This window comes from Protopterus annectens, chromosome 1.part2, assembly GCF_019279795.1.
Source record: "Protopterus annectens isolate FY-2018-M chromosome 1.part2, PAN1.0, whole genome shotgun sequence".
Lineage (NCBI taxonomy): Eukaryota > Metazoa > Chordata > Ceratodontiformes > Protopteridae > Protopterus > Protopterus annectens.
In genome coordinates, this window is record NC_056727.1 from 1,113,818,401 (window position 1) to 1,113,841,659 (window position 23,259).

Here is a 23,259-nt window from a genome sequence, read left to right on the forward strand (position 1 = left end):
TTTGTACATATGACATGCTGTAAGGGGTTGTTATGAAGTGGGCTGTGAGTATGTTATGCTGCCATTCCTGCCATCAGTCCACTTCTGTTGTGGCCCCCACACATGCTGTGGGGTTGGGTCCATATATGTGTGGGCTTCATCTACACAACACATGTGTGCCCTTATGCACTGCAGAGGCCAGTGTATGTAACAGTGGTATATGGCCCTATATTATTCAGTCCATGGGGGGAGATGCCCCATAACTAACCTAGGCTGTTACAACATGTGGGGGTAACAGGGGTAAGCTGCCTTAAGGTATCTGGATGTACATTACCATACAATTCACCTTAGGTAAATGCAGGCCTACTGCTTCCTGCCATACAGACTGTTCTGTTTGTCTGTGTGATTGTGATGGTGTAAGTTATGCCTTGTTATGTAACAGATGCATCCCATTGTGTCAGATGAGGTCTTTACCCCCTAGGAATTGTGTACAGAGTGTAGATAGAGGCTGCTGTACTATACATCTGCATTACTTACTGTTGATTGATTGTTATTCTGTGGCCCAGTCTGTCTTTACTATTGTACTACTTGAAGGCCTCGGCCTGGACAGCAACATATATAAACCTTTCCAGAGTACTGTATTAATATAACTGTTTAACAGTTGCATTACTCTGTTTATATGTATGTCAAAGTCTAAACAGCTATATGACATGGCATATACAACTGCAATAGTACACAAATAAAGCTTTCCCATGTATGCAAACCTGTGTGTGGTGTTATATCCTTTGCCTCTCTGTGGGTATATGTTGCAGGCAACAATTGTCATTCATATGGGCGGCTCATACAGTGTCCAGTTGGTAAGGTGCCAACTGTAGGCATAGTGGCTGTTCCGTATTGTGTGCACCTTCTACATATGTATCTTCCTATACATATCTCTGTGTGTGCATGTGTAGTTACATCTATATATATGTGTGTGTATATATATATATATATATATATATATATATATATATATATATATGCATATATGTGTCTGTGTATATGTATCTTAGGAATGTTGATTGCTTCCACATTGTACATTCCCTATGGTATCCAGATTGTACTGCATGATATGTTACTGCTACCAGCCTGACATCATACAGGTGGGATGGAGTACTGTTAACATCTTGTGCCCATGTTGTGTCAGGTCCTGGTTTTGGGATTTGCAACAGTTGGTGTTGTATTGCAGGGCAGACGTGTTTGGCTGTGGGGGGAAATATCTATACGTACAAGACGTATGTTGTTTGGGCCCCCTCACCCCCATTAACGGTGCATGTGGACATATATGTATTTGTTATGTTATCTTTTATATCTATAGACATATGTTTGCATATACCTATATAGATATATATGTATGCTTACATATAATACAATATATATAGACATATAGATGTAGACATATATATCTATAGATGTATGCATATGTATGTATATATGTATATATTTAGATATATATGTATATGTATATATATATATATATATATATATATATATATATATATATATATATATATATATACATATATAGATATGTTATATCTATTTAGATATGAATATATATATAAACACTCACAGACACACACACACACACACACACACACACACACACACACACACACACACACACACACACACATACACCTACATGTTTAAATACATTTCCTGCACTGTTGAATGACTGTGCTGGATGATATGTTTGTGAAAACATCAGAGTTATGTATGGCGAGATTTTTTTTTTTGGAGAACAGATTGCCCTTTTTTTTTCAGGTGAGAGTGGGATGTTGGGGAGGGATAGTAGGTATATTTGGTGAGGTAGGTTAGATAGGTTAACAGACAAGACAAACAAGATGCATACAGGGGTGGTATATGACACACGTGGGGGGTAAACACCTTAATGGGGAGGGGTGTTGGGAAATCAGAAGCCCATGAGCCCCCTAGTGGAAACAGTGGGAGTGAGGTCCTCACACATGGGCAGTCACCACTGCACCTTCACAGCCTCGAAGGTGGCTGTGCTGGGGGCTGAGTCGGAGAGCCAGTCCAACCCTCTAGCAGTGACATGCGGCCCTAGAGCTGGCATAGCAGATCTCCAAACTGCTGATTGAGCTCGCTACGCACCATGACCCAGACCTGGCGATGGGTAACAGGTTCCTGTCTGTGCTCGCTCCTGGGGGGTGAGCCCCATCCCCTGAGGTGGTTCCACCCGAAGGTGGTGCAGGACCAATGGACAAAGAGATCCCGGGTTGGGCCCCAGACATGCTGGTGCCCGGTGCCACAGCCAGCTGAGGTGGGACAGATGGGTCCGCTGGGACCCACATTCCCATACATGCTATTGTGTTTATGGTTTATCAACATATGTGGGTTAGTAATAGCAAGACATCCCGGGATTAGGTATGACATCATACATAGATATTCATATTAACCCAGACACCAGATATGGAACAGTTGCATAGCAAACGGAACAAATGCATATATTGGACCACAGTGGTAATAACAACAGGATGCAGGTACATTGATGGCACCATGCCACCAATGTTGGAGTATTTCAACATAGCACATGCATAGAAACAGATTTAAATAATTATCAAACAATAGGACATATGTCCCAACATGACAGTGAAGTCATCTTGTACCAATTGAGGTGGGTATTTAGTGTATTGTTGGAGATATGGTGGCTGGGGAGAAAGATGTCAATTAACAACTAGCATATTCCTGTAGTTCACATTACTTTCCTAGTCAGTGCTGTTATCTGTACCTTACAAGTATTACTACACTACCCTATTGCCTTAGTTTGGACAGTGATATGGCTGTTGACAACTATATACATGAATTGGTTTTGCCTGCAGTATACACCTCTTACCTGGTATACCTGTGGAGGAATTGTTTGTTAACACTGTTTCTACACATACTCCCTGATTGCAGGTTGATGTTATCCACATACCTGTCCATCTCTTTTTGCACAGACTCTGGCCATGTCTTGACCACATGCAGGTGAACCGAGACATGTGTAGACTATTGCCCTCTTCAACCTTTAGTGACTTATAACACTCTTATACTGGATTTCCTAACAGTTATATTATGTAGCTCAGTGTGGGTGACAGTGATCAGTGATACCTTATTATTCAGAGCAACTGCAACACTCACAATGCCATACAATACCAGAGTAAACAGTACCAGTATAGGGTATCAGTCTTTTATATCTTGACACAGTGTTCGTATCTGACGTACCTGTGGGACCAATGTTTGTTAGCAGTACCTGACTGTTGCCACACAAAGTACCAGTTTTACATTAGTATTATGCACTTACATCTCACTCTGTTACTGTACACACTCTGGTCACAGCTTGGCAACATGGGGGTGTAGATGGGACATACTTGGCTTATTACTCTCATAACAGTTTGGGGAGTTGCTAGAGTGACACATTTGTTCTTATAGATGTGCGACAATCAGTTGTATTTCTTGTTTGCAGCCTATACATCTGGGATCATCCCAGGCAGCAGATATGGGCCAATATAGTGGACATTCAGGACATATCTGTACAGTTTTGGAGTATGATTCTGTATGCAGACTACTACCACTCCCAGGATTTGAACCATGGCTGTGTGTGCTAAAACTACAACAGTTCACATCTCAGTTGTTTGTGCTATTTTGATTTTGCTGTTTGTCTTTTTACTGTTTTCTGTCTATGTCTCTTCCAGTTGTACTAGCTGACCTGTGGGATTACACCAGTCATATACAGACATTCCAACACATTTTTAATTTATGTTGCACAGTGTGGGTAACAGTGCTTAATACAACAGTACTATTAAGTGATTGCAAATCTACATTGCCATATGATACCAGAGTAAACACATGCAGTCCAGCAGTTAGACCTTCATTGTCAGGCTATTATGCTTTCATTTACATACAACCTATATGAGACTCTTCCTGCCATATTCTCTGGTGTATGCAGAACTTGCCTTATACAATACAGGTTTTATACAGGCAATTGACTTACTAATACAGTTAGATTTATTTCCTATGACAGTACATGCAAGAGTATTACTAACCTGCCTCGCGTCACAACCTCTCCAAACAACAGCCATGGGCCTCCTGGTTCACAGCCCACTCACTTGCCACTGTGAAGGACATAAGAGGAATATTTAGCCATACCTATCCATAATATACATGACCTGGCAATTATTAAACAGGTAGTGGAGTGATACTTACACACAGCTGGGACCTCCCCTGTTGTCCTAGCCTCTTGAATCCACTGATCCAAGAGATCCCCCTTTCACCGCTTCAGGTCAGCATAGTGATGCCTGACCTGCTCACCAGTTTGGGGTTTGCCAGTGGCACTGGTGAGGTCACATTTGAGATGGTCCCAGGCTTCCGCTTTATATTGGGAACCCTGGTACTGGCCCTGTAGCAGTCTTTGCTCATGGTCTTTGACAAGGAGTCCTGCCATGATGCTGGACTCCTGGATGCCCCACTGCTGCGCCCAAAAGCACACTCCCTCTCCCATTCCAGACATGGTGCATGCAAGGGGAAGCTAAAACCAGTTTTGAGATGTATTCCCACCTGTTGGGTTTAAATAGGGCCGATTTCCCACACTTTGCCATGATTGGATGGTTTAGAAAAGGCTAAGCTATGGGCAAACCTGCTTACTTAAGGTTGGCATTGTTTAAAGCAGTATACCACTGGGCAAATTGAGTTAGCTGGCCTACACATTGCTTACACCTTCTAAGCTGGCCTGTGCAATGCTTAGCATTGCTTAATATTTACTTTGCATTATATTTGCTTTTTGGTATTGATTTATTATTCATTACATATTAAATATATGTCTGGTATCCATGATTCATGTGTACTTACACTGTATGGGGTCCTTGTGTTTAATAGGGGACTTCAACACTCTATTACAATTACACCTCACATCTGGGCTTACGTCAGTACTCCAGTTCACATATTTAAGTTTTGTAGTAGGTTATAGAACATAAGACTGTATATAGATTCCTTTCACATATTCAGTTTGATTTTACTATAGTGAGGATTTGTTTGGTGATACCGCAATCTTATGTACTGCTGTGATGACTTAGTGGTTAACTACTATGACTATAGTATATAGGGTCCTAGGTTCAAGTCCTGCAAAGGCTGTTTTATTTTGTTGCTGGGCAGAACAGCGACATTTGGATACAGAGTGATTAAGGCACTTTTAAGCACTTGTAAGCGGGTTTGCATGAGGGTAAGCACTGCTAATTTCTAGATAAATATGCTTACAGAGAGTTAGCTTCAATATTGCTTAACCTGTGTGTGCATTGCTTATCCCCATGCAAAAGGGCTTAAACCTGCTTACTAGTGGTTAGATATTGCTTACTCCCGCTTACTACTGCTTAATAGTGCTTACACTTGCTTACTATTGTTTACTCCTACTTACCACTGCATGAATTTAGACAGTAATGTCTAATGGTTCTTGGGAAGGTGGGGGATTTGGAAGCTGTATGGAGTTATCATTCATTACACATTTTACCTTCCGTTTGTATTCCTGATTCCTGTGTAGATGTACTGTATGGGGCACATGTATTATCTGTGGACTTTGCAACGTTATGACACTGACACCTCACATCTGCATTTAATGCAGTACTCCAGTTCACAAATATATGTTATTTAGTAGGTTATGCAACGAAAAATATTGGTCATAAAGTGATTTGACATGGAAAATGGAATGCACTGCAGTGGGACTCGAACCAGGAATGACTGTTATAAGGCGAATGCTCTGCCCACTACACTATTGCTGTACTGCTTCATTTACATTTGTCTTGCTTTTTATCCTCTTCTGCCATTTAAGCTGCATTAACCATAGCTAAGCGATGGGCAAACCCGCGCACATACGGTTAAATTTAATCTGTTTCATAAAAAAAAAAAAACATCTTTATATTTGTTGTTTTAACTATTGCCCTTGTACATGTGGGACGCTGTTGCTGGGGGTATACATACACCTATGAGCGGTCTCGTTCATTCTTTTCTGACTTGTCTGCTGTTCTTCATTGCAGGGGCGTGTATATTCTGAGAGCTCTGCTCTCAGACACTTCCCCTGCACTCTTACATGCTCCATGTAAGATTAGGAGCTCAGGCAGCACACATTCATTAATATGCATGATACGCTGCCATCCTGCTCCTAAGCGGCCACTTCCATGCAGGACTAAACCGGTGGCATATCTTGGTCACCGGACTACATTCATGGTCATTGTATTGCTGTGAAGATCGATGACAAAATACAGAACTACTGAATAAGAAATCATTTAAAAATGTAAACTGAGAGTTTAGTATACCACAATCATATCATTCTTGATGGTTGTCTTGTGACTTTTCATGAAATACAAACTAAAATGTGTCTGTATATTTAACTAGAAGACAGGAAGTGTATGTAAACTAATGACAAATAATTTATACTTTTTTGGCAGTTAAATGCTATGGCTTCTCTCACAGTAAGCTAACGAAAAATAGGTAGTAAAGTTATTGTCTGCCTTCTTACAGTTTACTTGTGTTTATTATTGTTATATTTTGCCAAGGAAAACTTAACTTTTCTTGGGATGGTTTTAAAGCTCTGGCTAAAGTGAACTAATACAGGAAAGCATTATTAAAGAAAAGGAATAATTATCAGGCAACTCACATTTTGTATAAATTTCTTTTCTCCAGGTATGGACGACGTGCCATAATCCTTTTCTGCATGCCGATGCAGGCAGTAATTGGGCTGATAATAGCTTTTGCCCCCAACTTTTATGTTTATGTCATCATGCGCTATCTCTTGGGGGCTGTAACTCAGGGAGCTATGATGAATGTTTTTGCACTAGGTGAGTTCATTTCTATGTTCCCTATCTGCATTGTTTTATATATTATGGAGCATGTAGTAAAGCTCCACATTCTTTTCATGTCATAAAACTGTAATGAAACAAAGAATAAGTAACACATGTTGCAGGCTATTGACTGGTGTAAAGTTGTTGCACACATAACCCTCACCCAAACAGCATAAAAAATAAGCAAAAAAAAAAAAGAATGAAATGCAGGGAACAAAAGTAGTATTTACCCCTTTATTCATTGAACGGAAAATAAGAGGGGAATGAAAATTAAGTGATGCGATGTAAGACAGTGAGACCCGGGTAAAAAACAGTAATCTGTAAATATATGCAGGAGCTAAATGGGAATAACAACGGCCTAAGGTCAAACAAAAGGAAAGTGAAATTGTGATTGTTATGTGTGCAAAATTAGTTCAGGAAGAGTTAAGACAGGCACTGGGAGGCAATGAAGAGTTACCGAATAGCTGGGTAACTACAGCAGAGCTAGTAAAGGAGGCTGCTAGGAAGGTGCTTGGTGTGACATCTGGACAGAGGAAGGAGGACAAGGAGACATGGTGGTGGAATGAGGAAGTACAGGAGAGTATACAGAGGAAGAGGCTGGCGAAGAAGAAGTGGGATTGTCAAAGAGATGAAGACAGTAGACATGAGTATAAGGAGATGAGGCGCATGGCAAAGAGAGAGGTGGCGAAGGCTAAGGATAAGGCATATAGAGAGTTGTATGAGAGATTGGACACTAAAGAGGGAGAAAAGGACCTGTACCGATTAGCTAGACAGGGGGACAGAGCTGGGAAAGATGTGCAGCGGGTAAGGACGATAAAGGACAGTGAGGGAAACGTACTCACAAGTGAGAAGAGTGTGTTGAGTAGATGGAAAGAGTACTTTGAAGGCCTGATGAATGAAGAGAATGAGAGAGAGAGAAGGTTGGATGATGTGGGGATAGTGAATCAGGAAGTGAAACAGATTAGCAAGGAGGAAGTAAGGACAGCTATGAAGAGGATGAAGAATGGAAAGGCTATTGGCCCAGATGACATACCAGTGGAAGCATGGAGGTGCTTAGGAGAAATGGCAGTGGAATTTTTAACCAGATTGTTTAATGAAATTTTGGAAAGTCAGAGGATGCCTGAGGAGTGGAGAAAAAGTGTTTTGGTACCTATCTTTAAGAATAAGGGTGATGTGCAGAGCTGCAGTAACTACAGAGGGATAAAACTAATCAGTCACAGCTTGAAGTTATGGGAAAGAGTAGTGGAAGCTAGGTTAAGAAGGGAGGTGATGATTAGTGATCAGCAGTATGGTTTCATGTCAGGAAAGAGCACTACAGATGCAATATTTGCTCTGAGAGTGTTGCTGGAGAAATACAGAGAAGGTCAGAAGGAGTTGCATTGTGTCTTTGTGGACTTAGAGACAGCATATGACAGGGTGCCTAGAGAGGAGTTGTGGTATTGTATGAGGAAGTCGGGAGTGGCAAAGAAGTATGTAAGAGTGGTACAGGATATGTACAAGGGTAGTATGACATTGGTGAGGACTGCGGTGGGAGTGACAGATATATTTAAGGTGGAGGTGGAATTACATCAAGGATCAGCTCTGAGCCCTTTCTTATTTGCAGTGGTGATGGACAGGTTGACAGATGAGATTAGACAGGAGGCCCCGTGGACTATGATGTTTGCAGATGACATTGTGATATGTAGTGAGAGTAGGGACCAGGTTGAGGAGACCCTGGAGAGGTGGAGATATGCTTTAGAGAGGAGAGGAATGAAGGTCAGCAGGGCTAAAACAGAATATATGTGTGTAAATGAGAGGGAGGCTAGAGGAATGATGAGGATGCAGGGAGTAGAGTTGGTAAAGGTGGATGAGTTTAAGTACTTGGGATCAAGAGTTCAGAGTAATGGTGAGTGTGGAAGAGAGGTGAAGAAGAGAGTACAGGTAGGGTGGAATGGGTGGAGAAGAGTGTCAGGAGTGATTTGTGACAGACGGGTACCAATAAGAGTGAAAGGGAAGGTCTACAAGAGGGAAGTGAGACCAGCTATGTTATATGGGTTGGAGACGGTAGCATTGACGAAAAGGCAGGAGTCAGAGCTGGATGTGGCAGAGTTAAAGATGTTAAGATTTGCACTGGGTGTGACTAGGATGGACAGGATTAGGAATCAGTATATTAGAGGGTCAGCTCAGGTTGGACAGTTTGGAGACAAAGCAAGAGAGCCGAGATTGCATTGGTTTGGGCATGTGCTGAGGAGGGATGCTGGGTATATTGGGAAAAGGATGCTAAGGATGGAGCTGCCAGGTCAGAGAAAAAGAGGAAGGCCTAAGATAAGGTTTATGGATGTGGTGAGAGAGGACATGCAGGCGGTTGGTGTGAAAGAGCATGATGCAGAGGACAGGAAGAAATGGAAACAGATGATCCGCTGTGGCGACCCCTAACGGGAACAGCTGAAAGAAGATGATGATGATGATGTGTGCAAAATTGTGGCAGATACAGGGTAACATTAAAAATAGGCACCAATTAACCACATCTGTAAGTAATACAGAGAAAATGAACTGAGCTCACCAAGTCCACAATTAAACTTTCAAAGTCTCTGCAGTTGCATAGTCACTTATCTGAAAACTGAAGCATTTAGAGATATCACTTCAGGAGATGTTTTGTTTTGATCTTTGCATAGTAACTTATCTGTAAACCGAACAGTTTACACATATCACTTCACGGGATGTTTTGTTTAGATCTAAGATGTCTGCTGCAAAACTGGATTTGTTCAACAATTAATAATAAAATATTAAAGAAGAAATTATCTCACATGACATCAGGGAAATATCACACTGATATGGCATAAACCTGGTACTGAACTACTCCAGTATAAGATAAGTACACACACTATAAACATGTACAGACTACTACTTCAAGTTCCCAAAATTATTTTATTAAAAGACACAACAAATGCTGCAGTAATGAATGTGCTTAAGAGCATTTTTTCTCATAATGGCAAACCAAAGAAAATAATATTGACAACAAACCTTTTTCTTTCTCTGGAAGTATGTCAAAACCACTGCAAAACAAAAGGCAGACATGAAATGACATGCAAAAGACAAAGATGAATCTCTGGTTCTTTATAACTGAAATTGCCAGCTAAGTGCAGTCAATAGATGTGTGCCATTACATATTTTCTTAGAATTCTGCTGGAAAAATTTGAACTGTTTTAGAAAAATAGTCATATACACATAGGGACAACCAATTGCTTTATATTGCCATTAGGCAATTCAGTTTTATGCCATTTAATTTTCGACAAAATTACAAACTTGATATGTATCCTAGCAGTCAAGGTCACTATATAGCAATAGCATACATTTTATATGTTGGTGTAACCTAAAACTATGAATTATCAAGACTATGAACCATTGGAAATGGTGTTTTTCACTGGTCTTGACTTTTTCTACCCGCGTTATTTATACTGAAATCAGCTGTCTTCTTAGTTGTAGCTGAACTGTGGTTTAGTTAAGTTTCCCTTAGTCATCAGTGTAAAAAATCCTTCTTCTTTCCTTTCTTAAATGAATGGAACTAACCAGTTTTTGGTGACCTGAGCAGAATTGTATGACCCTGCACAGACCTGCTGACATGGTCAGTTACTGGTTAATGGATGTCACTTGACTGAGAAAGATTTCTATTTATATGTGCTCCATTTTTTGGCTTTGTATTCTAATGCTTGAAAAAGCACATTGGTGTGAAAGCTTGTGGTGATATATAATCATTTATTTAGTGGTACCTTTCAGTCATTAAGTTTTTTCTCCATCTTGTGGGTTCCGGTATGTGCCACCATGGGACGAGGAGATCCACAATCCTACTTGCTTTGTCAAGGCTGGTCTACATTTCTCATACAGGAGCTTCCAAACACTGGCCAAATCATTTGTTACCTCCATTGTGCCTTTTTTAGGCAGAGTTCATTTAAAAACATTCCACCTTAACCAACAAATGAAATCATAAGTCAGATAACATCAAAGTGGCACTTCTCAATGCCAGCAGTCTAAATAACAGACCTTAATCTGGAGGCACTACTACATCTGGAACAAGTCCACGTTTGTGTTGTGACAGAGACGTGGTTCAAATGCAATGAAAACACCATCTCTGGGCCCAGGTGAAGTGCCTATTATGCCTTCAGACTCACTGTGTCCCAATTTATGTCAGGGATTTCATCCCTTCCAAAGTGATATCCAGTGAAATCCAAGTGAGCTCATTGAACTCCACCTTCCACTAGGTAAGTCAGACCTTCAAATTATAGCTTGTCACAGATCCCCCTCCATGGCCCTATGTGACCATGAAAAGTTCCTAGCTTTCCAATAAAATATCCCTATTTGAGATGGATTTCTAATCCACAGTGACTTCAACTACCCCCCCCCCCCCCCCCCCATAGGCAGGAGTAATTATACATATAATGCTGAGCATGCAAAACTTTTCTAATATTTGCTGAACAAGAATTCCATGGATCAAATTGCCTTTAACCCAACCAGGAATGGAAAAAGCCTGGACCTAGTTTTCACAAACTCTGCTTCTGCCTGCTCCCTGCACATGGTTGGCCCCTCAGTTGTTATGTTTGCTCACTGTCTGGTTAACTTTACTCTTAGAATATCCTATCCCATGTTTACCAATACTATGCTATTTACAGACTTCAGAAAGCTAACTTTTAACGTGTGTGATGAAATCACAAAATTTTTGTATGCTAACCCCAAAATGAAACTGGGATATGCAGCTGCCTATGCAAAGGATCTTTATGCTCATTTAGATAAATGCATTGCTAGGGCTGTGCCCACCAGGCCCAAATGTATTCGCAAAATCAGTAACAAACCCTGGGATGTTCATTATATATAAAGTAACTTTACAACAGAAGGAAGAAACTGCTTAGATTACCTTCTATAGCCAGAACCTCTTGTCAAAAAGAGGATATAAAATACTTTCCCAAGAGAATGAAGGCAACTATTAAGACCAGCAAAACCTCACATGAACACAAACTTGCTTCTGAGCCTAAGGATTATTATAAGCCCTTCTTCGGCATTGTTAGTGATTCACTTCATTGCTCAAAACTTATCTATAATGATGTATCTTATTCAAATCCTAATGACATCTCCAACATATTGGCTAACAGGTTTGCTGAAAATTTCCCCTCTGAAATTATTATCCCCACCTCAATCATACCATAGTCATTCCCACCCCCACTATCTGCAAGGACCATATCCTTAAACTGGTCTCCAAGACCAAAAATACTTCTTCAATGTGTCCTAACAACATTCCATGTTATCTTATAGTGTCAAACAGGTGCTTGCTGATACCCTCCTTAAGTTGTTAAATCTAAACATTGCCACTGGTTATGTTCCTGATTAATGGCGCACTGTGGTGATGATATCATTTTCATAAGGGTGGCCCCACCACTGGCACAAGCAATTATAGACCCATCAGACTTACTAGTCCTGTCTGAAAGCCATAGAATGCATCATCCTTGATCCTCTGACAAGCCCTACAAGCTGTTGCCCTATACCAAGTTACTTCCTTCAGATAAGGATAGTAGGCATACCTCTAAACTGTACACATTTTTGTAGAATGGACAGATTTTTGCCTCATATTTTTGGTGTGTTCCTCCTAAAATCTGTACTTTTCTGGCAAATAGTTGAGGATTGAAGTCATTAAATAATGACAAACATTTAAGTTTAAGACTCCACATCATTCAGAAAATTCATGCTAATGCAAAACCTATTATTCTATCAACTTTCTAAGCTTGTAAGAGCAATATTTAAAATCTATCCCTATTTGTCCCCCCATCATTTTAGGCTTTGTCCAGATTTTTTGCTCTAAGAGGTTGAGAGGTATGATAGTAGAGCCATGGAGAGGCTGGGCAAGAAGGCCTTTACTACTGCCACTTTATCCTTTCAGGCCATCAGCTACCAGACTCATATGGCCAGGTATGTTTTGGCCCTCTTTTTCCAGGTTTCTAAAGTGGTTTCTGACCTTCCTGAATCTGAGGGGGAAGGCTTCTGTCCTTTGCCCATTGGGCTCTACCTCTCAAGTTGCTTGACACTCTATCACATGCAGCTCTGATGCATCTGATACCTCCTCCAGCACTGCTGTCTTTGGTTCCATTATGAGGCATTATTCTTGGCTTCATCTTCATGCTTTTCTTGATGACATTAAAGCTAAACTTTTGGATGCTCCTTTGGGTAATAAATATTTATGGTGCTGCTGCTGGGGAACTTTTCTAGTCTCTCCAGGATGAGGGTAAAGCTTTGCAGGAGTTGAAACATACTTTTGTTTCTCATGTTCCTAAGTTTCAGAGGAATTACCCATCAAAATCGGCTTTTGTTCACATGCAGTCTTGAAATCCACCTAAGGGGACAAAAGGGTTCTAGACTTATGTCTCATGCTAAGTCTACTCAAACTCCTACCTCCCAGAAACCTGTTTTTCAGTTAAAGCCAGATTCCACTTGACAGTTTGCTTCCCCTTCCCCTCAGTCTGGTTCCCGTATCCCTCCATCTTTACCTGAACCTCCGTCTTTACCTGAATTTTCCAAATTGGTTAAAAATTACAACAGTCTCTTGGATTCTGTCAAGGATATTTCATGATTTGGAAATCTCTTCCTCCCTTTTTGTACATCCCTCAACCTCCATGGGAACAATTTCCTCTTTTCCAGAGGTGCTCAATTCTCTTTTGGTGAAGGGCACCATTCAAGCTGTGCCTCCTGCCCAGATAGGGAGGGGGGTTTATTTCAGAATGTTTTTGGTTCCCAGAAAGGATGGCACTTTGAGATAACTTCTAGACCTTTCTCAGCTCAGCGTCTTTTTCAAGGTTCCTTCCTTCTGAATGTTGTCTCTTCAGACTTTTTTCCCCTTTTTCTACTCAGGCTTTTCTGGTATCTCTGCATCTCAAGGATGCCTAAATTCATATTCCCATCCATTCCCTTGTCAGGAAAATTTCACAATTCTGTGTTCCTTCCTTGTATTTTCAGTTCTCTGCTTTGCCCTTTGACCTGTCTACTGCCTCAAGGGTATTCACCAGATGCCTCACTCTTTCATTGCCTTTTGCAGGATGACAGGAGTTCAGATCTTTCCCTATCTGGATGACTGGTCATTCAAGCTTCTTCTCCTGGTGCTCTGCTTCAGGATCTCTAGTTTACTATTACCTTGTTGAAGAGTCTGGGATTCACCATAAACTTCCAGAAATCAGCTCTAACCCCTTCTTGGGATCTTATTTCCTTTGCTGCAGGATTCAGACCTTTCCCATGCTGGCATCTCTGTCTGCCCCTAAGGCCTTGTCTCTTACTGCCTTTTTCCAGTCTCTTCATCCTCTGGCTTCAGTCACCGACAGGGGCTTCTCAGGAGCCTAGGGTTCATGGCTTCCACCATTCCCTTGCTCCTTCTAGTCAAGCTCAAGCTGAGAAAGCTACAGTGGTACCTCAAGTCAGTGTGACCCAACATCGCCACTCCCTGGACTTCCGAGTCTCCTTCCATCCTTGTCTCAAGCTCGAGCTTCAGTGGTGGATTCATCAAATTTCTATCAACCGAGGGCTTCCTTTCCAGGCTTCAGTCCTGACTCAAGAGATCTTTGCAGATGCCTAAGACAGGGGATGAGCAGCCTGTTTATGTTCTCTCAAGGTTCAGAGTATCTGGCCTCTTCATCAGAGGTCAGGCCACATCAGTATAAAGGAGATGAGGTCTCTGCTTCTAGCTCTTCAGGCTTTTCATACCCTCTTTCATCCTAGGCCTTTCAAAATTTTCATAGATAATACCACAGTGATGTGGTATGTCAACAAGCAAGGGGATGTAGGGCCCTATCTTCTTTGCAGACTAGTCCTTCAGGTCTGGGATCTAGCTGTCCAGTATCAAGTGACTCTTCAGGCAGTTTACATTCCCTCAGAGCACAATTTACTGGCAGACTCTTTGAGCAGGACCGGCACACAAACTCACGAGTGGATGCTTCACAGAGAAGTATCCCTGGACATTGTCCATCTGTGGGATATTTCTCCGGTAAATCTTTTTGCCTCTCCTCTGAACAGACAACTTCTGTCCACTGTCTTGGAAAGTGTATACCCTGTCTTTTCCTTGGAAGGGGATGTTTCTGTATGCCTTCCCTTCCCATCCCTTCCCGTCCCTTCCTGTATTACCATGTGTCTTGTACAAGATGAGGCAGGACTCTCCCAAAATCTTGCTAGTGACTCTCTTTTGGCCCAGACAGTAAAGGTTCCCCTTGTTTATCATTTGGACTGGGGCAATCACCACAAGTTACCTTACCGAGTGGATCTTCTCACACAAAACAAGGGGTCTCTTATCTATCTTCACTTTGTCCATCCTCAATCCCTTTTCCCATTTTTTGCACATGGGTTGGGGTGTCAATTCAACAGTGATAATCATCTAGAGCCAAGGTTTATATTGCAGGGTGGCTAGCTCTGCCATGGTAGTTCATCCATACTACACACATAGGGCCAATTTATAGTGTCCAATCCACCTGCTGCATATCTTTGGAATATAGGAGGAAACCAGAGCACCCAGAGGAAACCCACATGAACACAGGGAGGACATGCAGACTCTGCACAGAAGGCACCCCAGCTGAGAATTGAACAAGGGAGTGAGGTGATAACTCTAAACGCTGCACCACTGTGCTGTCCATCCATCCTCACGTGTTCACTATTTAACTGAAACTGTGGGTGATATGGTTTTGATCCCTTTTAGGCACCTCTTTGCTGAGGACATGCTTTAGGTCCTGCAGGAGGCCAGAAAACCCACTATCAGGAAATCATATATGTCCAAATGGAAGTAATTTTCTGTCTGGTGCCTCTTTCACCATCAGGATTCCCTATCTGTGGAGGTTCCTCTGGTTCTGTCTAATTTGTATGATCTGCTCTATGCAGGGTTAGAATGAAAGCTTACTTTTCAGCAGTTTCTGCTTGTCTGCCCTTCACTCCTCCTCTGGCCTCTAGATTTGAGATCAAGCAATTTCTTAAAGGCATCCTTCATATCAGGCCTCCCAGAAAGCCTATTCTGCCTCCTGGGATCTCAGTTTTGTACTTGAAAATTTGACTCAGGCTGCTTTTGGGCCTGCTTTTTCAGCTTCCTTGCAACATTGTACTTGGAAGACTGATCTTCTTTTGGCTCTCACGTAAGATAAGAGAGTGTCTTTACTTCAGGTTCTCAAGGCTGTTCCTTCTTTCCTAGTTTTTCACAGAGACAGGGTGTCTCTGCACTAATCCTTCTTTTATGCTCAAGATGGTTGATGAGTTGTCCCTTAATTAGTCTATTCATCTTCCTTTTTTCCTTCTCTGCAGTGTACCAATGAGAAGGTTCTTCACACCTTGGATTTGGATAGACAGCTTAGATATTATTTGGATAAAACTAAAGTTATTTGCAAATCTGAGCAGCTTTTTGTTTCCTTACAGTAAGAATTGATAGGACTGTAGAATACTGAAATGAAATGGAAATAAATGGAAGAAACTGGAATCAGGCTGGAATGAATGTCTTTATCTTTTAATTACCCAGAACTGTGTTGAACGGGTGCTAGTCTGTCTTTTATGTGCCACATGTTCATGTACCCTTCAGAAGAAAAGTCTGCATACACTGAAGTTTAAAAATGTTTTATTATGTACAGTGGAGGTAGATGCCAACAATATCTGAATCAAATATTAATGTTTCCAATAACAGTGCTGAGAAACTGAAACAGACTGAATTATAATGTCTACAGCTTCTGCACTCATTATACTCAGAATTATTTCCTGGCTCCTGAGCAGTATAATTCATATTCTGGAACACTGGATATTTGACCTGACTTTGCACTCACTTTCGTCTGTGCCAAACTTCTGTGGTCTGTACTGCAACGACTTTCTGCTTATCAGTCCGAACAAACAAACTGACTCACTTCTGAGTCTGAAGTATCTCTCGTAATAATACCAAAACCCCTGTAAATTTCTACATGCCTCTTTAATCTTGGTTCCCAAATTTGTTTGTACTTAATGTACTGCACATTCTGTTATCACATTTTATTCTTATCAGTATTCTTGACTGAAGGTTACTGAAACATTTCTTTAATATGACTGCATTTCTAGGCTTGGCCAAAGAGAATACTATATTTATCTTACACTTTAATTCCAGGTCTTTGGGTCTGGCTGTTTCTAAGCAAACCATCGGTTACGGGATTTCTAAGGTCATCTCTTTTTGTTACTCTTTTCATGGTAAATGTCTTTCTTCTTTAATAAAGGCTCATTCTACCAGGGCCATTGCCTCCTCTAGTGCTTTCTGGAGAGGTTTCCATGCAATCCTCCTCCTAGGCTTCCTCTTAAGCTATTGTACTCCCCCTTACATTATGAGTATTGCAATATTGATATTGAAGTACATAGGATAGTTGGGTAAAATCTTGCCATAATAGTAGATGTCCTTCTCTTAACTGTTGTAGTGTTCACTCCCTCCCTCCTGCTCCCTCTGCTCTAGTCTATTCTTCTCGCCCTTCTGGCCAAGGGGTTCTTCTCCTCTGTCTACTTCTGGATGCACATATTTTTGTTTGTCCCTAAGGAGAGGGACATTCTGTTCTTCCCGGGAATTTTCCAGTTCTGAGTATGTGCATCTGTATACCACCTTAATGCCTTATACCTTGCACAGGGAGTGTACGTGTGTTATACGGTGCCTATAAGCACTGAAGGGTTTGGTATACTGGCCAGACATTGGTCTAGCCTTAGCAGGAGATCTCTTACATCATGAATACTGCAACAGTGAGGAGAAGGATATCTACTGTTATGGTAAGATTTTACACAACTGTACTTTCTCTGATCTGGAGACAGACATCTTGAAGAGAGAGAGAGAGAGAGAGAGAGAGAGGAAGAAGTTAAATGACGCCTTAGAAAGTCTTCATGGGATTACAGGATCTACAAAAGCAACTTAGTCACAAGACCATTTGCACCTCACAAATATCCATTGTACCCCATTCTCGAGAAGAGCAATGCTATTCCCACTGTACAATAACTGGGCTAGACTAAAAAGGAACATGTGCATTTAAATGAAAGCTTCGACACACATCCAATAACTATTTCAGATCATGCTCCAGTGACAACTAAGATAAAAATTCAAGGTAATGAAGTGAAAATGAGACACTGGTGCTTCCTCACCTACCTGTTAAAAAGAGAGGAATTTAAGGAATGGGTAATGAAAATTATTCAAGATCTATTAGGGAAGATAGAAATTTCTTCAGAAGTTACAGCTAGTGAGTGGGATAAAAATGAAAGTAGAGTTTAAAAATATGGTAGAAATGAAGAAAAAGACAAATGGTTAAGGAGTAACAATAATTATTTAGAGAGGCTGACAAAGGTTAAAGTATTACAGAATAAGGGGAATCTCACAGAACAAGAAAAGGTACAAGTGCAGAGTGCTAAAGAGAAAATAAGGGAGCATCTGGATAATATGCATGAGTTTAGAAAGATTGTTGCTAAGCAACTGTTTTTTGATAATAACTCCAGAGCATAAGAACTCTTGGCACAATAACTTAGGCCACAGAAAGTAGAAAGGGCTGTTGCCAAACTTAGGCAAACTATAACAAGAAAAATAACCAGACATCCTGTACAGGTATTAGAGGTATTTTGGAAATTCTATGAAAACTTGTATAAAGCATAGGAATGTGGAAATCAAGAAAAAGTACAAATGGAAATAATTAAAGAAGACTTAAATATGCAGAGGTTAGAGGTAGATGAGGCTCAACAATTAACAGTTAAGACAGGAGGATATGAGATAAAAATGGTGACATAAAATCAATCTGCAGGAAAGTCTCCATCAATAGGCAATATTCCTGTGAAAGTTTGGAAGCTAGGCAGGAAGAAAGTGATTGAAGTCTGGAATGTTTTGTTGAACAGTGTTTTAAAAGAAGGAGAAGCACCAACATCCTGGAAGAAAGCTGTGGTGACTGCAATACTTAAAGAGGGTAAAGACCCATCAAACCTAGCTTCATATAGACCCATTGCAATCCCAAACCATGATTATACAGTGTTTATTTCTATAATAGCTAAAAGAATGGGAAAAGTGTTGCCAGCGTTGATAGATATGGAACAATGTGGTTTTGTGGAGGAGAGGCAAGCATATGAGAAAATTAACAGAACACTGATGGCCCAGAAGAAGCAGAATGTAAGACAATACTACTGTTGCTGGTGGGTATTGATACAGAGGAAGCATTTGACAAGAGTATGCTGGGATATTTATTAGTAATACAGTGGAAGCATTTCCATTCCCTGATACAATAATAAGGTTACTAAGGAGGATTTGTGAGGGATCAGAGGCAAAAATTAAAGTAGGAGGGTTCCTCTCTGATAAGTTGTGTCTGAACAAAGGAACCAGTCAGGGATGTCCTCTTTCTCCTTTATTATTTGCATTATATTTAGAGCCATTGGCAAAGAAAATAAGGGACTCGGAAATTTAAGGATATAATTAGTATGTTAACTAAGAAAAGTTGGCTTTATATGCAGACAATATTATTTTGTACCCAATAAAACCAGAAAAGGATATTTCAATGTTATGGAACATTCTGAGATAGTTTCAGTTTTTTTTGGGGGGATATAAAATCAATGCAGGTAAAACAAAGCTGCAGACTATTTGCCTACACATGAATTTATGTGGAAGTGGTAAAATGAAGTATTTTGGAGTATGGGTTAAAAAGAATTTTGTTATGGCAGCTATGGATATGTGGGAAGAGACTAAAACGATAATATAAAAACAGAAACTGGAAGCTTTTGTTTATGGATATGGATAGCAGGATACAAGCAGTGTAAATGTTTTTAATCCCTCTAGTTTTATATACAGGTCAGGCATGTGTTTATCATCCAGACGAGAAGTTGTGGACAGTAATTAATAAACAGTTGAAGTGTTTTATCTAGGAGGTGTAGAGGTTAAGACTCAAGTGGGACAAACTGATACTTCCAATAGAAAAACTTGGTTTTGGATTACCTGATTTGAAGAGATATTTTACAGCTACAGAGTTTAGGTTCATATACATAACACAAGCAGAAAGCTGTAATTCAAAGTGGAAGGGGATGATGATGCATCAGGTGGAAATTCAAGAAATAAGGAGAGAATGGAATTTTGGATGCAGATCCTTAAGGAGAATAACAACGGCCAAACAGGATAGTTTATTCATAAATTAGCAGAAAGTGTTCTAAGAACTAAGCTGGTGTGAGAAAGGGGATTCTGCTGATAGGGATGACTGCAATTAGGGATACAGAGAATAGGCAAGAGAGGGCTGGAATTTACGGGAGAAAATTGATTGAACCAAGGTATTTGAAGCAAATAACTAGAGATGGAAAGGTAATGGACTGGGAAGATGCCAAGAAGACATTTGGACTGCAGGCTAGAGACTGTCTTCCCTATCAGGGTATAGGAAAAGAGAAAATATTAGGGAATCCTAAGTGAAATACCTGCTGTGGTACTGTTTTTTGTTGAATCTAGAACAGAAGTTTCTGTTAAAAAAAGGATAATTAGTAGGACATATAAAATATTGCTTGATAACTATAGGAATCGATCAGAGGAGGTTAGAAAAGATTGGGAAGAGAAACTGGATAAATAATTCACAAGGAAACAATGGGAGGACATATGTGTGGCTCCCAAATATGCAACAAAGTTTAGAATGCTTGGGACTTTTGCTTAAAAGAGTTTGTGCATACATTTGTACACCCCAAGCAGACTCCAAAGATTTTTTCCTCATGTAGATGGCAAATGTTGAAGGTGTGATAGGGAAGAAAGAAATAACTAGGAATATATGTGTTGGGAATATAAATAGTGGGTGGTAAAAATCTCCTACAGAGTACTCTGCCAGAAATATTGGGAGATCAAATGGTATAACTAAGAAAATGCTTTTTTGAGGTGCAATATAGGATCTTAATTGCCTATACATAGTAAAGCCTTGTTAAGTTTAATTCCGGAGGCTGCCAAAAAAAGCAATTACTAGAAAATTGTAATCAAAGTCTAAACTAACTGTAAATGAAGTACTGAATATAGTAACAGAGATAAAATAACTGAAAGTGGAATCTTTAGAAAAGGGTAGGAGTACATTACATAGGAACATGGACATTGTGGGTCAATACATGCAGAATAATGTTTTGGAGTAGCAGGAGTGAGGTTTAAGTGAAGGCAGGAATTGAGTAATTTATGTAATGGTGGATTGTTGATAATTGTATAAAAGCATGTATGTGATGTATAATGTTTATAGCTATGAATATATTAATAGGATTTGTTTCTTTTATATAAATGCACGTTTGCCTGTGTCATAACTGAGAATTCAATACACGTGCTAGAGAAGAAGAGTAATGCAGGTAAGTCTGAGAGTAACCCTATGAGCACACATCCAGTCATCCAGGTTTAACCTGAAGGGTGCTAAGGGGTCACTGTGTTTAACTTGCAGGGAACTTTTGTCCCGGGGGGATAAGTAGCGATTAATAAATTTGTCTCTCCAGCACATTTTATTTATGTGCTGATGGAGTTTTAAGTTCCTATTTTTAGTATTAATGGGAAGACACAGCAGATGAAGGAGGAGGGGTTGCTAATGGCATGGAAAGCAATGCATAGACTGCTGTGCAAGATTCTATAAGAAACCAAGTAAAGGAATAGTACTTTAAGCCTTTCCTGGTAGTACAGGGACTTCACTCAAACAATCTCTTTGTTAGGGATCTCTGGGGCCTTTCCAGTGGCTTAATATGTCTAGAAAGGTATATACTGGAGAGGATGTTTTACTCAATAATTGGTCTAATTATGCTGCATATAGATTTTTGACTGCTGCTCTTGCATGGTGGTTAAAGGAGAAGGAATTATGAGTCCAGGTTCCAAGACCCAGACTACATCATCATTTTGATGTGAGGTATTGGCTATACTGTACAATCAGGGAGAGACGGTGCTTACCAAATGTGGCAACAGTATACTGTTCTGCCTTAAATTTGTCATTTTTCCATGCACCACTTGTTTACAAGGGTTAGTTCCTTCAGCAATAAATGGGTATGTGGAAGATTTGACAGTAACACTCAATTTGCAGTCATATGAAAATTTAGTTAACCAATGGTCCTTATTCCCCATCTGGAGACCAGAAAAGTAGATGCCAAAAGAGAGATGCCCCAGTAATGACCCTTGGGGTACACCACTAGTTACCTTCATAATTTCTGAGAAGGCGACTACCACCCTAACTACATGAGTTCGATCTTTCACCCAGCTGGCTATCCCTCTCAACATTTATGCATCTAATTTTAAAGTGGTTAGATTTTTTTTATGTCATTATAGGGTATAGTATCAAATGCACTGGCCATATCCAAATAAGCTGTGTGAACAGAATGAGCACTATTAGCCTGTATGACCTTCTCAATCAAGGTCATTAACTAAGCAGGGAAGACCTTCCTTTGACAAAACCTAACTGATGTGGTTTAAACTGATAAGGGTTTTGATATCATAGTTTAACAGGTCAGATATGATGTGTTTCATGGCTTTGTAAATACGACTATTCGGGCTAAAGAATTTATATTTTCCATGGTCTATGGTAGGACCATCCATGTGTAGGTGTATCACCACTGCAGTTTTCCATACCTCAGGGACAAACCCTGTAGCTAAACACAGGTTAAAAAATTGAAGAAGGGGCTCCTCCAGGTATTGCTTGGTGGTATTTATTAGGCATCCTGGTTAATTGTCATGCCTCATTGAAATAGTATTTTTGGTTTTAGACAGCACCTGTTCAGTACATGTTCCTTTGTGATATTAGGAAGTGTAAGCAAGAGTTGTTTCATGGGTAAAGTTTACCCTAAATTTGTCTGCTAGTCATAACTTTCAACTGTACAGAATTTTGCAGAATGTCCAGATTTCCAACTCATATTTTCAGTCTGCGCCTCATAAAACTTGTGCTTTTCTGGCAAATCATTAAGATCACTAAATAATCACAGACATTTGATTTTCAGACTTCCCCCGGGATTCATGAAGCTCAGCGCAAGGATGGCATTAGCCTTGCGCCGACCATGCGGCGTAGAGATGGAGTAGCAGCACCACATGCATATTAATGAAGGCAGGCTGCCGCAATGTCCGCATGCATAGGAAACGTGCGTGAGTGCAAGGGGCATGTCTAAGCGCTGCACAGAGGCATGAACATGTCGGCTGCAGACTCGCAACCTAAAATGCTGACTAGTACAGCCTGCATCTAATAGTAATCACTCCTGTCAGTGTCTGTGGATACTGAAATGTATGCAAAGCATACAAGACAGCTTCGTGAACACCCAAAATAAAAAGTAAACACAAAGGTATGTAGCTGAATATTGAGCCCCCGTCCCTCGAACAAATAACATTTAAAACACAGTGCCCGTATTCCATTGTAGTGTTGATTGTTATACTAAGTGGAAGCAAAATGCAGCGTGTTTGCGCGCCGTTGCCCTTTGCTAATCCTAGCCCAATGTTTAG

At 40.4% G+C, this 23,259-nt stretch overlaps 1 protein-coding gene across 2 annotated transcripts in view; it reads left to right on the forward strand.

Annotated features, from left to right (window-relative positions):
- The window catches only part of LOC122792251 (solute carrier family 22 member 13-like), a 542,188-nt gene that overhangs the window by 228,582 nt on the left and 290,347 nt on the right, over positions 1-23,259 (forward strand). For both annotated transcript variants that reach the window (XM_044060001.1, XM_044060002.1), the window contains exon 3: positions 6,691-6,845. In XM_044060001.1, coding sequence (XP_043915936.1) covers positions 6,691-6,845 — 155 coding nt within the window. The remainder of the gene's footprint in view (positions 1-6,690; positions 6,846-23,259) is intronic.